Source organism: Styela clava, chromosome 10 (genome assembly GCF_964204865.1).
Source record: "Styela clava chromosome 10, kaStyClav1.hap1.2, whole genome shotgun sequence".
NCBI lineage: Eukaryota > Metazoa > Chordata > Ascidiacea > Stolidobranchia > Styelidae > Styela > Styela clava.
In genome coordinates this window covers 11,975,923-11,992,075 of record NC_135259.1, presented here as the reverse complement: position 1 = coordinate 11,992,075, position 16,153 = coordinate 11,975,923, and the positions used below count along the sequence as shown (strand labels likewise).

The 16,153-nt window shown below is 32.7% G+C and overlaps 1 protein-coding gene across 2 annotated transcripts in view; it reads right to left on the bottom strand.

The window, feature by feature from the left end:
- The window catches only part of LOC120337274 (sterol regulatory element-binding protein cleavage-activating protein-like), a 30,552-nt gene that overhangs the window by 7,622 nt on the left and 6,777 nt on the right, over window positions 1-16,153 (bottom strand). For both annotated transcript variants that reach the window (XM_078116840.1, XM_078116841.1), the window contains exons 7-21: window positions 14,540-14,666; window positions 12,901-13,108; window positions 12,348-12,622; window positions 11,134-11,290; window positions 10,188-10,355; window positions 9,395-9,525; window positions 6,965-7,077; window positions 6,560-6,676; window positions 5,743-5,906; window positions 4,029-4,138; window positions 3,032-3,162; window positions 2,867-2,947; window positions 2,221-2,464; window positions 1,107-1,193; window positions 509-564 (exon numbers count right to left, since the gene is read on the bottom strand). In XM_078116840.1, the coding sequence (XP_077972966.1) occupies window positions 509-564; window positions 1,107-1,193; window positions 2,221-2,464; window positions 2,867-2,947; window positions 3,032-3,162; window positions 4,029-4,138; window positions 5,743-5,906; window positions 6,560-6,676; window positions 6,965-7,077; window positions 9,395-9,525; window positions 10,188-10,355; window positions 11,134-11,290; window positions 12,348-12,622; window positions 12,901-13,108; window positions 14,540-14,666 (2,169 nt within the window). The remainder of the gene's footprint in view (window positions 1-508; window positions 565-1,106; window positions 1,194-2,220; window positions 2,465-2,866; window positions 2,948-3,031; window positions 3,163-4,028; window positions 4,139-5,742; window positions 5,907-6,559; window positions 6,677-6,964; window positions 7,078-9,394; window positions 9,526-10,187; window positions 10,356-11,133; window positions 11,291-12,347; window positions 12,623-12,900; window positions 13,109-14,539; window positions 14,667-16,153) is intronic.

Below are 16,153 nucleotides of genomic sequence, written 5' to 3'. Positions count from 1 at the left end.
GAATTAAATAGAATTAATCCTGTAGCTTACAAAATGTGAGAAAAAATTTGGAAAAAAAATCAGACAACTTTCTAAAAACAATTATTTCTCATCTGCCTGGTTTAGATTTTGGCTTAAAATGATCAAATCTGTTATAATCAGTATTGGGGATGCATATTGTAAAATAACGCTGATAAAGTCTAATGCGGCTTGATTTGTATAACAAAAATTAAACGCATCTTAACATCTTAAGTTTAAATAGTTTGAATTATTGATACAAACATGCTAAGAATGCAATTGAATATATATAGCAATTAGCTAGCGCATAAGCCAGGGATAGATATCTCAGAGTCAAACCTCATGCCCCATCTCAACCAGGCATTTGAAAAAAATAAAAAAATAAAAATTTCAGCAGCAATATATTCAGATCCGCGTTTACATCAAAGACAGGCAACGCTTCATAAAACAATTCAAAAAAATACTAATGTAATACCACGGAAGCAAACTAAGTAAGATATGTTGGTTTTACCTTGGAAATCATATCCAGTAGAACCATCAGTTTCATCGGAAGATTTTCTTTTTAACCTGAAATAAATATTTCGTTTTTGAAATACCATACAATTATTATATCTCAGATAAATAAGCCAACAAGAAATAATTTTCATTCAGAGTTATTTGAATTCTGAAAAAGCTGAAAAAAACGTTCTAATACTTTTAGTGTTATAATGAACACCAAGCAAGGCAGTCATAAAAAGCAAAAAAATTTGGAAATATGTAGTGAAATTCTGTAAAATGCTGAATAAAACATATTTTTATTTAAGAAATCAATAAATGCATTGAATTAGGGTTTTCCAAACTGGGGTGACAACTGCACAGAGTCCGCAACAAACACACAACAAACAGATCATAATCTTATCGAATCGCCACCAGCCCATCAGTATTTAACGGCAGTATGTATGACTTTCATGTCAAAAGAAAGTTTTATTTAGTCAAAGGAAACATTATCTTTCCTCATTGGTTAAGCACAGAAATTGATAGAACATAGAATGGGGATCCGTCAAAAATAAGATTCACAAACAGTGAAAAAGTTTTTGGAACACTGCATTAAATAATAACACATATAATACCTATTTCCATCTCCCTCTCCCAGTTCTAAATGACCTCTTGATGAATGCTGCGAACTTAGTTCTGAACTTGTTGCTGATGTAGAAGGACTGTCATGAAAAGTAGAATAATCATGTCAAGGTATTTAGCTCTAAGTAATAGAAGACCATATTTAAACCGTGCTTTGGTTCATGAAGATTTTGGTTTAAATGAGAGGTTGAAAACCAATGCCTTATAAATCACAAGATAATATATTGCAGGTGCTCCCGAAGTATGCGAACCAAGATGGCGGACATAGGAACGTAACATGGGTAACAGGTTAGGGTTAGGCGATAATGTTTTTCCAATTTTCCTATTATCAGTTCGAAGACTAGCCAAGAGCCTTTCGTAGTATTTATACCTAAAATTATGGCCTAATCCTAACCTAGTACACATATTACATTCCGATGTCCGCCATCTTGGTTCGCATACTTCGGGAGCCCCATATTGCAAATAAAGACAAAAATATATTAGGAGGAATTTTCTAAAGCAGGGATAAATAACAATATACCATGCTTTATTAGAGTTAATAATATATATTTGTGAAAATCAACTAACAACTGGCATTAATTAGGGTGTAAACTCAAAATTCTGAACTCTCCAAAAGACTGGTTTGAGATAAATTTCACAAATCTGGACAAAAAGTTTCAACTCAATAAGGCTCGTAAAATGCCTTAGTTTTTGAAGTCAAAACTCCTAAAATTGTGATCTAGAAGTAAATTTCATCCATCCCAATTCAATTTTATCTACATGAGTCTGAATAATACTTTTGGTCAACAAAATAGCAGAGCAATGACAGTGAAAAAAAAAACTAATGTCTATCCTCGCATATACGCCAAGTTGAGTTCAAAACTCAAGGAAAAAGTTGCCAAATTAGGGGCGGCTTATACGCTCATAACTCTGATTGCACCAAAAATTTGGCTTATACCTGATCGCACTCGCACGAAATGACATTATGCTAACTTAATTCCAACAGCTACAACTCGTACGACATGTTACGATTTGTAGGGTCGGCTTTACATGCGACGTTTTAGGGGTCAGCTTATATGCGAAGATAAACTCATGAAAATTAGAAAACCGTTAAAATCATCTACTAACGCATCATTCGCTGGTCCAGTTCTTTTCCTTAACTGAGATTTTTCGTTTTCCAAACTTGCAAAATTAGTTTGGATGGAAGGCCGAACGTTTATAATATCGGGTGTAAAAGGTGATGCCCATGCATGATCAGGAGATGTCATGTCATATTTAGGTTCAATGACGATATTTCCTCCAGAACCACTCCTATGATGAGTTCTTTTCGATTTAGGTGTTGTATGCCACGAACGCTGTCTGCTGTGGCCTTCTGTATAATACATAACATAAAATAAAATTAAAAACCAAGATGGTGGTGCCCTAAATAGTTACAAATAAAGAACTTTTTATCCAGGATATTTGTAACCAAACAACCTGGTATTTTCACCCTGAAATTCATTGAAAAATGAGGTTGATTGAAACCTTTGTAAATATTAAACATACAGACAAGAACACCTTTTTTTTTACTGCGTAATAAACCGCAAACCTGTTTTGATCAGAATGCACAGTTTATAACCACTCGGCCTTCTGTCTCTCGAATATGAGTGAAATTAAATTTCTCTCCGTGAAAAAGTGACATAAAAGGCTCTAATTTGAATCAGATTCATTAGACAAATATAATTTAGATGATAAAATGATGTGAAAATTGCAAAATAATTGATATAACACCCACTTTTTGGCTGGTTGTCACCATGTTCGATATAAAACTTTGGAAAATTTTGCATCGATGATGCAATCTCAAAGTCTTGCATATCTGAAAAAATATTTTCCAAATTAGTAAGTTATCGGTAATCAATTCTAATTCATGCTGATCAATAAACCAAAATAAAAAAGTTACCTCTAGGTGGTTGGTATGGGTTAACATAGAAAGGGGACACCAGTTTATCTTTCTCTTGATAACCAACAGGTGTAGGCTTGGCATCAATTGCTCCTTCCGCTGGGTCTCGTATCGGTACTGGAGTTTGCACCCTGGAGTATGAAAGAATATTGAAAAAGATAGGAATCATGGTCCTAATCGTTATTTTCAATATTGCATTTATTTGTGCTTTCGCATCGGATACCAGTATTGTACAGGCAGCCACTGATATCCAAGGATTGGAATTCTGGTTTGTAACATCCCCGAGTGACGAGGGGGGTATGGGGTTTGTAGGCTACCCGAAATGTTTAGCAGTTAAGCATATATAACACCCAAACGATGAGTATTTGGCCCTCGAGTAGATCCTTCGACCAAATATACAGTTCGATTTTAGGGCTTGTTTTTAGCAGACTCGTTCTTCAAATCATTTCAAATATCTTAGTCCAAATAAAAAAAATGGCGATCATTTTGCAAGCATCTGTATAAAGTTTGTTATAAAAATGCTAAAAATAAAAAAAGACAGCTGTGGGCCTAATCAGAATTTGAATTGCCTCATCCATAGAGAAATATTGGGCTTCTATATATTAGGGCAGCTACACAAGACAAGTATTATCAATCAAGTACAGTTTTTTATGTAAATCATGTTTATTGTGTGGGAACGAAGTGGTTAAAGCATTAGGTTAAAAATCCTTGGGTTCAAATCTACATTCTAGCACCTCACACAGCATATGATAAATTAAGTAGGCAATTACGAAGCGGAGAGCCTCTGTAGTTTAAAAAAATGAGCTCATCACCATCAGTATATATCAGTGGCTGCCTCTACAGGGACTGGCTTGAAGCGAAAGAAAGAGATAAGCTTTGTATATAAAATCAAACGTCTCTGACATAAACGAAATTCGGCAAGAACTCATTCGTACTGACTGAGAGAGATTGTAAGTAATTTTATAATGAAGAAAGATGACATTTCCCAGAATTTTACCTGTGTATAACACAAGTACAATCTCCAGTATGAATATCCCAAACTCTCAATTCACCACTCAGATCTGTAGAAGCCAGTAATCCATCTTCACATGTGATACATTCAACCAACTGAAATTGAAAACAAAAAAGTCAGACAAAATTGCATGAAAAAGGGATTATTTTTTGACTTGAGTGTATTTTCTAACTACACAGCACGATATACTCAATTCAGAGCGAGGTACTCTAATGAGTAGTCTTGCAAAACAATATCAGGGGTGCAAAAAACAGGGTAGACGACCCAATATGGCATGTCATATCCTCGAAGATGGTATGTTTGAAAAAAAGTTAATTTTTGTATTTGAAATAAATACTAATAACTCGTGTTTATATCAAAATCAACCTAATTTGCCGTCAAAAACTTTTTCATGAAATTAAATTGTTTGATTAAATCGTTTCTTATTATTATGAGTTTTATTAAAGTTGTTTGTTATGTGTTTTAAGGAAGTTCACTTACAATACCAACCAATATTCTAATGTGGTGTAGCAAGCGATGAGATTATTTTGAAAACTATTGCATCTATCCTCATTGAGTTGTGCACCCCTGATATATTCAATTCACAATTGTATCAATGAATTGATTTATACCATCGTAACGTCTGATATGACATTGTAGATCAATATTACCTCTTCAAGATTAAATTCAAATTGTGACAATGAAAGAGATGATTGATTATGTGTTCTGTATTAAATTATGTCAGATAGACGCAAAGTCGTATTAGTGTATTTACGAGTATTTTTATTCTGCACAAATGAAGCATCAATACCCCAAGCTTTGAGTTTGATATCTAGACATATATTTTTTTCATATGATTTTACTCAAAGTGGAATCACAGTAGTGGCCTTTAGAAGAGAATCAGCTTCGAAAATGTACACTTTGGAAACCACCGAGTTACCATTCTTTGTGAATGATTTTGAATATAAAATCACTAAATTCGTTGGTATCCTGCAAATTTTGAATTTGGATCTGATAACCATCACTATACGTCTATTCCCATTGTAAAAAAAATAAGATATGCCCAACTGGGGAGCTTCCATTTTTCTCCCCAAAAAATATTTTGCAAATGTTTAAAACAGTTGATACAAAACTATTTTTTTAGGAACCTGAACTTGTACATATTTGAATAAGATGTCATACATGCGCAACAACAAAGCCTTCTGCACGTTTTAACAATCATGACAAGAATTAGTTGCCAAATTATCTCAAGAAAAATGAATCAAAATCTGCATAAACTTGCAAGATCTAATATTCAACTGATTTGAATTTGATTGAATGTTTTTAATTAAAAGTGCTAGACATTGTCGTGGAGTCGAGAAACATAATTTTGAATTTTGCAGTGTCGTAATATCTAAATATAATAGTGAAAGCCAAAGTCAAAACGTTTGACAGAAATTTAAAAAAAATTAAATTGACTAAGCATTCTCAACACACAATTAAAGAAGGTTCGCATAAGCTAAAATTTTTGTTATCAAAATTTATTTTTTAATTTTTGAAGTTCGAGCATAAGTCAAAATTTTTTTAGGGCTGGAGTCTGGGACATTCATACTTAAGTCCAAACTTGGGCCGCTCAAAAACGACTCTCTACTTTGGGTTGACAAAAATTCTGGCTTTAACTTTGATTCGAGTTTGAGTCATAAATCTCCAGACTCCAGCCCTAGTTATAGAAAAAGCTAACCTGTGGGTGTCCACTCAACACCAGCGGCATTGATTCTCCGATAGAGCTAGTATACTTTGCTGTTCCCCGTTGTCTTCTTAATTTTCCTCTTACTCTCCAGTTGGCATAATTACGTGTACAAATGCATCGGTACATTACAGTTAATAAGAATACCATCATCATTCCTGAATATAATTGAAATAAAGTTAATTTATTTGTATGTAAGAAAAGTTCAAAAGCATCCTAAGTTTAAAATATCTGGTCCAAAGTCTATGCTTATTACCTCACTCATCGTGTGGTCATGACTGGAAGATTCGGGCACTTTTAAAAATAGCAGGACTGAACGCTATACAAAATAAGGATGGCTCGGCAGTGTGGCGTATTGTGCTAATCTAAGCATTATGAATACGCTTGCCGACGCCCCACTGAATACCCTGCATGGTTTCGCAGGCTGGAATCCTGTGGGGGATAATTAGGTGTGGCAGGCTTGCTGGACTCCCCACTGGTTCACGTAACCACCGGTCTCCATCATAGAGTAAATGCATCTGAAAACAGAACAAAAAAACGGCTAACCAACCTGGATTGGTAACCAGACAAGAAGCCAGGTTTCGACATATGATTAAGCCACCTTATCACCTTTCCTCTCCTCGGGATAAATATGTAAATCCTAACCCCAGAGTCTCCAGATAAACTTTCCAGCATTAACTCCGTATGTTAGTAGTTAGTATCCCTTGACAATTCAATGGACGCATGCAATTTCACCCAGAGATCATCAGTCTCCTGTGGGTGAGTGTAATCTGCTTTGAGCAAATTTTCCTAAAATCACTGCGTTGCCTACCTGATACAGCTCCCAGTAACAAAGTGAGATAATAATCGAGTCCAGTCATGGGATATCGACCAGTGTATGAATACGGAGGAAACTGTTGGCTCATGTTATCGTCAGCATGAAATGAGTCTGTTGAAAAATATTGATAATATTATATCTTACAGTTACTTACATATCTTACACTGTAGCAAATAACCTGGACTAACTTATTATTATCTGTTATTTTATGCTATTCTTTTTAAAAGCAAATCGCAAGAATATGAAAAGAATTAATAAAGTCATCATGAAAACGTAAGATAAGAATCTCTATCCCATAGCGAATTTGGACTGGTTATTGGCATGAGGTTGTTTTTAGCTTCTATCAATATTCTGGTATAAATAAGTAAATTAAATCTCATAAGCATTAGTTTTAATTACCTGCTTGAGATAATTCATTTTGTTTTGAGCTTTCCGAAGTATGTCTTGATTTTACTGCATCATCTGGATGTATGGTTACAGTGAGTGGAATAGATGGTAGAATACTGACAAATCTGTAAAAATAAATTAAAAAACGCTCAAAAATTCACTCCTTTTGCTTCGAACAATGTGTAGGGGGAAGCCACTATTTTTAGAGGAACATGGATTTGGTGGGCATTCAAATCCAAGATGTGTAACCAGTGATGCTGACCTGAGACAGTTTAGTATGATGCTTCTAATGCTAGGCTATCAAGCACATGAATTGGTACATGGCCGTACCAGGCAATAATAAACCTATTAAGGTGACACCCAAAATATTTGTTGTGTATAACAATCAGCTATATAAAAACATAAAAAAAAATAACAATTTCATTACAAAGTGACAAAGTTTATTAAATACAAAAAATAAATTCCAAAATTCTGAAAATAACATATTTTTCGGTTGACACCTTTATTTAGAAGTTGAGTTTTGGACTTGAAAATAATTTGAAAAAAAGTCAAATCACAATATTCTGAGAATAACTTATTTTTGGGTCGGTATACATTTGTAAGGATTTCATTGTATTATTACTTATCGATGTTGATCGCCAAGTATGTTGATGAAAGAGGTTCAATCTGCTCCAAATTTTGCATGAGCATTCATCTTAGCTCGGATCAGAAGCGTATTGATTTTGGATGGATTATGTCGTATAATTAGCGAGTTATTAACTAATTAGTGATGGGACACACGTTGTCACTATGGAGTAAGACCACTGTTTTGGGGTATCCCATAACCTTCGATCGATAAGTCTTCCGTTTCCAACCGAATTCTAGTTATCATATTATTCAACGAGTGTTGAAAACACTGAAATATAGTTAATTAACCCTATTTTTTCAAATTTAATAACTTTTTAATTGACTATTGTAATCTAGCACACAGACACATGACTGTTAACCTACATGGTTCTTTATATTTATTTATTGACGCCACGCAAAGTACCGATAAAATCGATGTAAACTTCTAAACAAGTTCAACACTTCTGTTATCAAGGTAAATATTTGACCTCAATATATACGAGAGGAAATTACTCATAAAATTTTATAATTAAATCATAAATTATACCAAAAAAAAAAAGAAAGGTTAAATTTTTTACGAAAATTTGTCAAAGCAAGGTCGTGTATACACCCGGACAAGATCTGGTAGTACACACAGAAGTAAAGCAGACTCATTACCGGGGAAATTACAAACAAAACTAGAGTGCCAAATGCTATCGAAACTATGCAAAATAAGGGTGATGCATTAGGACCTATTCTTTTTTTACTTTTAAGAGAAGTTGCTCAATGCTAATAGCAATGTACTTTGCACTCATTCAGAATAAAGAAGACTTATTCTGCGGCAAATTTACTGTTTCAAAAATTTCTTGTATTAAATTTAAAATATAAATCAGTTTAATACTACAATGATTCTTTTCTTATATAAGCTTGATGAAATTCTAAATGGTAATAACATCAGTATTGAAATGACAAATCAAATCAAGATTATTTCATATCACAATGATAAATAATATGATGTCGTTTTTATGCAGAGTTTCAGAATTTCAACAAGTACAGAAAATTGTGTGTTTAAAATTCTCAATACCACATTATTATGATTTCTAAGACCTGGGTAAGAATCATTACAAAAATGAAATGTAATATTATTTATTAATAAAGATGTTTATATCAGAATAATTTAAACTTTCCGTCAGCCTTGAAAAAACTGATTTAAAAGTAGTATTTAGATAGAAATGGTCAAGCCAATATTTTCAATTCCAAGGATTCTAAAACACAATTTTAATTTCATTTTTTCAATTTTCAACGTTTTTTGTTGGGCAACACCATTTGAAATCTTATAAAAGATTGCTTATTATGGATTGAATATGTACAATATAGGGAACTCCCATAGTATGTGAACCAAGATGGCAGACACCGGAACGTACCAACGTAGTATGTGTATCAGGTTAGGGTTAGGCCATAATTTCAGGTACAAATACTACAGAAGTCACCAAACTTGTAATAGAACTAAAATACGGAAAATTGGAATAAAATTATGGCCTAACCCTAACCTGTTCTGTTACACATACTGTTCCGGTGTTCGCCATCTTGGTTCACATACTACGGAAGTACACAATATAGAATTATGTATCTTTAGAATAGTAAACTAATCTGAATTACCCATACCTAGTCTAATGTGTCGTAAGCTCTCGTTTTTTTTTAAAAATATCTAAATCTATATATAATGCTCAAAAGTTGAAAAAGAATTTTACTACAAAAAGCAATGCTCTACGGAGAAACATCAGATTTTCTTACTAAAATATTTACCGAAATAAATTCATTACAAAATAGACCAATTTTATTAAAAATGACATTTACCTTCCTGCTAGTGTTAAATTATAATACGCAAATAGAGTTGGCCAATGTCTGAATGACAATCTTCGATAGAGTAACAAATCATTTTGTGACCAAAGTAAATTCCCATGATCATCAACAGGTTCTGGTATTCTCTGCAAGAGGAAAAAATATTGTGAAGTAGAGATAGTAAAATAGAGTGGCATTTCATGTTTATTTAGTATGTGTTTGCAACTTAATCAGATCTGAAAGCTGAACGTGTGTTTTTAATTCACAAACTTCACTTTACAAATTATGTATTTGAAACTAATTTACTCAATACAACTGTGCTCTTGTGCATTTCAATAACAACTTTTGCATATAAAAAACTCCCCCTTGAAAATCGCTCATTCAGCTTATTTTAATGATACAAAATAAACTTTATTTGTCAAGATTTCTCCTGTTTAAACACATTAGATTTTGCAACCAAATAGGGATTGTGGATATCATCTTTATAAAGTGGTTGGCAAGGCAACAATTTGATTCAAACAAATGACAAAACATCATTCGAATAAACTGTCAAAAGCGCTAAGCAGCGATGACCAAAAATCAAATAATCAACTCTTCCGAATATATTTCGAATTGATAGTTTCGATTCTCGAAGATGAAATAATGAACATGTTCTTACTTGACGTCATGTTTAACAGGGAACAAATAAAAGTTAATGTTTCATTAATTAATTTGAATTGTAATTTTCAAATGAAACTCAATAAACTACAAATTAAGAATTTAAAAATATTTAATATAAATGAAAAACTAGATAAATAATTATACTTACAGTTTTCTTTTCCTGCTGGAAAATTGAAAACGGTTCCTTGGTAGGTACTGGAATAGGTGCAAGTGTTGCAGTCCTGTACTGAGGTGGAGTTGGTGTGACCGGAACAGTACTTTTATTTCCAAAAGGATCACCATATATAAGAAGGCCAAACCAAATCACCATAAACACCTTAAATATGAAACAGGTTGTAAAACAAAAAACAGAAATGAACATGATACTGACAGATGAAAAGTACAATCTAAATTACTCTTTACGATAATCTTGAAATGTTTTATATTGTCATAAAGCCAATGCTTTAAAATGAAGTTTTAAATTAAAATTCACATTTTACGCATGATGTACTATGCAAATGAATTCATAGTGCAACAAATGCAGCATGCAAATGATATTCTCAATAGGCAATAGTTAAAATTTTGAATTTTTCGTTTTTCGAAATAATTTAAAGTCTTTATCTAAATATGATTATTTTCATCTAGTCAACGTAAAAAAAAACAGAAAACAAGTCCCAAGTTCAAATTAATGTTTGTAAAGCATTTAAATGAAGTATTATTGAACCAAATATATACTCTAATAATGTATCAATCATTGCAGATCAATGATTTTAATTTCTACACCTTTACATGTAAATTATTTTTAATTAGCAAAACACAGAAATTTAATTGTCGTTTTTCTATATACTGATAAAATATAAATATTGAAAATCTGGTCATTCTGAAATACTACATGAATTGTGCATTAGGGGTAATAGCAAGGAAAAACTGTATGAAATAAATAAAAATTCTATCAATTTCAAAATATTTTTTCTGTAAAAGGTGTTTGACAGCCAATTAGGATTTATCTAAAATTTTCCAAATCAACTGAAATTTGGTATGAATTACATAGCTAAGGTTATGTAATTTAAAATATTCCTGAATTACTAAAATATATGGATATAAAGATAATTTACCATTAGACCACGTTGTACCATCCGTGTGTCAGCCCAGAAGAAAAGAACTCTCAGTCTTTTAGGAATTTTCAAGATTGTGACGCTTTTGCCTCCAGTTTCAACTTTATGAATTGTATCCGTTCCATCTTTCCGCCTTCGTCTGCTAGATGCTCTCAAGCTGAAAGAAATATGAATCGTTTATAGATGTTTAACTTCCATATAGGGGTCTGTTACAAGAATAGAATGATTGGTTTGTCATTGACTATACATACTAATACGACTAAAAAAAAAAAGTGAAACAAAAAAGTGATTTTCTAATTCAAATTAATAGAGTCGAATGTATAACAAAGCAAAAGATTGAGAATTTTGTAAAGCATAAATTGAAAATACATTCAGGAAAAGGAGTTGATAAAGCGTACCAATCACCAATTGAGTGGCCTCTTACTAGATGGCTAGTGCGCCGCATACAGACAGCAGATCAGGGCCTCCTTCATAGATATATATACGGGAGGACTTCATTTTTTAAACAAGTTCAGTGTTTAATGTGAAAGATAATTTTAATTACAATTCATACCATTTAATACAGAAATTGATACCATTTTAAGCTGAGATTCCTTATTGGATTCAACTTTGTCAAAAGAAAAAATAATCCTTAGTGAATGAATGTGAATGAGTCACAATTGAGCATACTATAGCTATCCATATTCTAATGGAACAATAGTAGCATAGATGACACCTATCAGTTTGTTTTTGTAACTGCCAGAGGAAGGTCAGATATAGAATCAGTAATAAAATCGATAAAAAAGGCTTCAAAATTATCACAAAACAGGTCTCCTAATTATAAAACTTCACTATAGGGGATAGGAATAACTTATTTTGTCCCGGAACAACTACGCTTTTTATCTCGCCTCGAGGAACACCGAGAAGTTAGAAGGTGAAATTGGTTGCTGGTTTCAAAAAAACGGTTAATTGAACAGTTAACGAAAACGCCACGTTTTCTAGACTGGCATGAGGCCTTTCCACTTGGTTAGATAGCAAGGGCTGTTTGTTGCCAGTTAAGAGACAAATTTTCGACCCAGAGTCACCGAAGTAGGGCCGAGATCACCATGGCAACTAATTTAGTCACAATTTCAAACACAGATTGAGAAACGCTGATGTAATCATGTAAACTATCCTTGGTAAAACAAAATAATACACCAAAATCACCAAACATTCGAATCATTCTAAGCACTTACTGTTCGAGAACTGATCTTTTTCTTTTCGTTCTTGTTGGTGACACACTGGTGCATCTTCGGTCAGTGAACGGCCAAGAACTATTTCTTCCATTTTCCCTTCCTGTTCTTTGTTGTTGATTACAGGCTTCTTCTTCGCTTTCGCTTCCATCTGGTTGACTATAAATATCTTCTGTGATATCGAGTCTTCTTATATCAATGGAAAGAACAGTTGTGAAGAATATCATGTGCATAAAATAATCGCTGAGTATTCCAACTACGGCAAATGCACAAAATTCCTGAAAAAGAAAAAAAGAGAATATAAAAAGATAAAAAAAATCTTATAATTTGTAAAATTTTCAATGAGTAATATTTAGATGAAATGGCATGATTTCATCATTCTACTATTCCGAATGATTCTAAAAAAAATATTTTCGAATATTGAATATAATCTAAAATATTCCAAATTAAAATTAATGGCAGACACAGTATAGAAGAAAAACGGAACATACACAGCTAACCCTACTAGTAATAAATCATATTAAAAACAGAAGAACAATTAATCACAAACACTAACTTGTATCTCTGGAACATATGTGAAATATCCAAGGCCAATTAAAACAAGTTCCAACAGAAGATTTTTTGTGATGGAACAGCCCTCACGACTTAATCCCAAAGCTACTCTTTTGTCAACTTCAAGATGTATCGGAGTTGCAACTACAGATTTAGTGATCACCAATATATTTTCAAGTCCAATTACGATAATCAGATAAGGAAATATTTCCCTGCAAAAAAAATTATTTAAAATAACTTTTACCCTAAAAAAGGACTTTGATGAATTCTACTTCTATTCTATTTCATTGACAATCAATAATCACAGTGTAATGTACAAATCCCTAGAACTGAGTCAAGTCGGGTCACGTCTGAAGTTGAGTCCAAATTGTAGCTATTGGCTATGTGAGACTAAAAACTATCATTAATCTATGTCCTCGCGCTGGGGGTTCTCCTGAATGCACATAATGCAAGAATGCTGTGGCAAAAATAAATATGACTATTCCATGTTTCCAAGAGTTTTGTATTATGAATCATTAGACCTGGGTCTCGTTTGAATCATTCAGACTTTAAAACAGTGGTTCCCAATGTTGATTGACAGAAGGCCAAAAATTAGAAGCGGAAGGATATTTGCGGGCTGTGAGAGGAGAGTGCCTGCAAAGGGCCAATACCGGTATGTATAATTAAGATACAGGTACAATTGATTCGTTACGAATATACACGTGCTTAATTGTGGAAATGACGTAACAATTGACGATATTTAGAACATAAAAAAGATAAAAACAGAGTGTTTAACTATTTCACTCAAGTTCGGCCAGCCGTAATTGACCAATAAGCCGCAATTTGGGAACTACTGTTTCAAAATTTAAAACATATATATAATCCTTTTCACTAGGTATAACAAGCAATTTCATGATTTAATATATAAATGGATTTTCCAATCTAAACATACTGTACTTATATGAATAATGTATTCACAAGTTAATGAGACTCAATAAACAGAAAGGCTTGGATTACAGAAAGTAAGACTCTCTTGAGCATTGCCTCATACAATTTTCATCATATAGTATACATGTATATTATGTGTTGAAAATTGTACGAGAGTCTGAGTTCTGTTATCTTCTATAGACTATATACCAGGCGTGTGCAACATTTTTTGTCGGTGGGCCATATAACCAACTTCAGATCTAGCAGGACCACCCAAAAAATCCAGTTTTCCCATGTACAAAATCAATGAAAAAATTCTCTTTATTTATTTAACATTTTGGTGGGACACTCAAAATTTCGAGTTCTTGCATAGTTTGTTGACATCAGCTTTGACCGAACAACCCTTAAATTAACTGACTGGTCAAATGTACATCAGTCAGCTGAGAAGAGAAAAGAATACCGCTAAATTTTAGCCTCACAGTGCAAAGGCACCGGGCAAAATAGGGAAAGATTTAACGCAGCGACAAGAGTGAAAAATATTATGAATTTTTACCTATGTGAGCGCCTTTTCAAACAAACTGTTGGATTAAAATTCTATGCTTGGTCAGAAAAAATCTGAATTTGACAAGGGCCACACTAACTGGCTTGGCAGGTTGGGTCGTGGCCCACGGGCCGCCTGTTGCATACCCTGGCATACCACCAACAGTTTATACAATTACACTATTAAACATTCTCACCCTCCATTTAATGTAGGTGTGAGTCCAAACACCGAACATAAACCAACGGACATCATGAGTGAAGCCATAATGCTAACAACAGCAGAAAATGCCATTCCAAGCTTACTCTTGACGAAGTTGATCTTTCCTGAAAATGAGCATGTTCCGAAATGATTGGCTGTACTAGCATAATTTTTTTGGAGTTTTTATATGTTCCTTCCAAATAAGGAGAACAGAATCTCTACAGTTATTGTGTATCCATTTGTTACACCGTCAGTGAAGTGGCGGACATGGGATTTGAGCTGATTGCAAATCCAGCACATGAAATATTATAAAAACCATTATTGGACATGAAATGTACACATGGATCGATTTGTTATTATGTTGTTGCTGTTCTTGTTTTGTGATTAGTTATAATACAACACTGAATAGTAAAAAAAATAAACTGTTTCAGACGTTATCTCTGGATCTGGAATTTAATAATAATTTTTAAAATTATTCAACGTAATATACGGTAGGCTATATCATATAAAATTTTTTGTGCAAATTGAACTACCAGTAAATAAATTATCGATTCAACAACTTTTATCCTCGGTTATTTTTTAAGAGAATAAATATTGTAAAAAAAACTTTTGGACTTTGGACTTATAAAACGAATTAAACCTTTAGGACAAGACAATGAATATTATATGACAAATAACATTTCCATTGGAGTAAACATTAAAATTGATAGCACTTGTTAGTTCTAGTATGGAGAAATGTAGAATAGTAATACTTGAAAAAGTTCCGTTGCCAGAACTAACAAAGTTAAAATTTTAGGGTTGATAAATATGATTATACTATTTACTCAAGCGATACTAAGCAAATTGTCATCATAGTCATGTGATGTTCAAAATGGTGTGATTTTAGCACTAGGTACAAAGTCCAACGTCAAAAACAAACTTTCTAGGAAATTTTCCATCTATATGCAACAGTACTTGTAGACGCCTTCTAATGCATGCTTGATCAATTTCAAAATAAACAGACGGCGGTGGTTCCATTGATAGCATAATACATTACATGATAAGTTTAAAATAAGTAATCAATGACAAGTTATGTATACAGTATACATGCGATTGTAGTTGTTACATGTGATTAAGCATTTGGTGTACACTCATTGTAACATTAACATGCCTGATCAAAAAAAAAAAACAGAAATTTTTTTTTGTTTAGATTAATTTTCTATTACTATCGGAAGTTGAAAGTGAAGTCTATTCTATTATTATTTGTCCGCTGTAAAGTGAAAAATTTCTGAATTGCCAAGAATTTATTCTATCGAATATATCCTTATTCAAAAATATTCGACTATTCGATGCATTTGACCATTTTTGGAATACACAAATGAAATGAACATAATATATGACAAAAGTACAAATTAGGTATACAATTCTGTAATGTTTAATAGTGGATAAATTCTTTTTTTTCACGTACTGTATTGTTTCATTAAGGAATCACGAAATGAATCAAATATTGAATTAATTCGAAAATTGGTAATATCTAACTAATTCATTTCCAATTTTATTTTTTTATAAATAAAAAAAATTACAGTAGGCCTATATATTATTTCCAAAAATTGTCATTTTCGAAATTTGCATT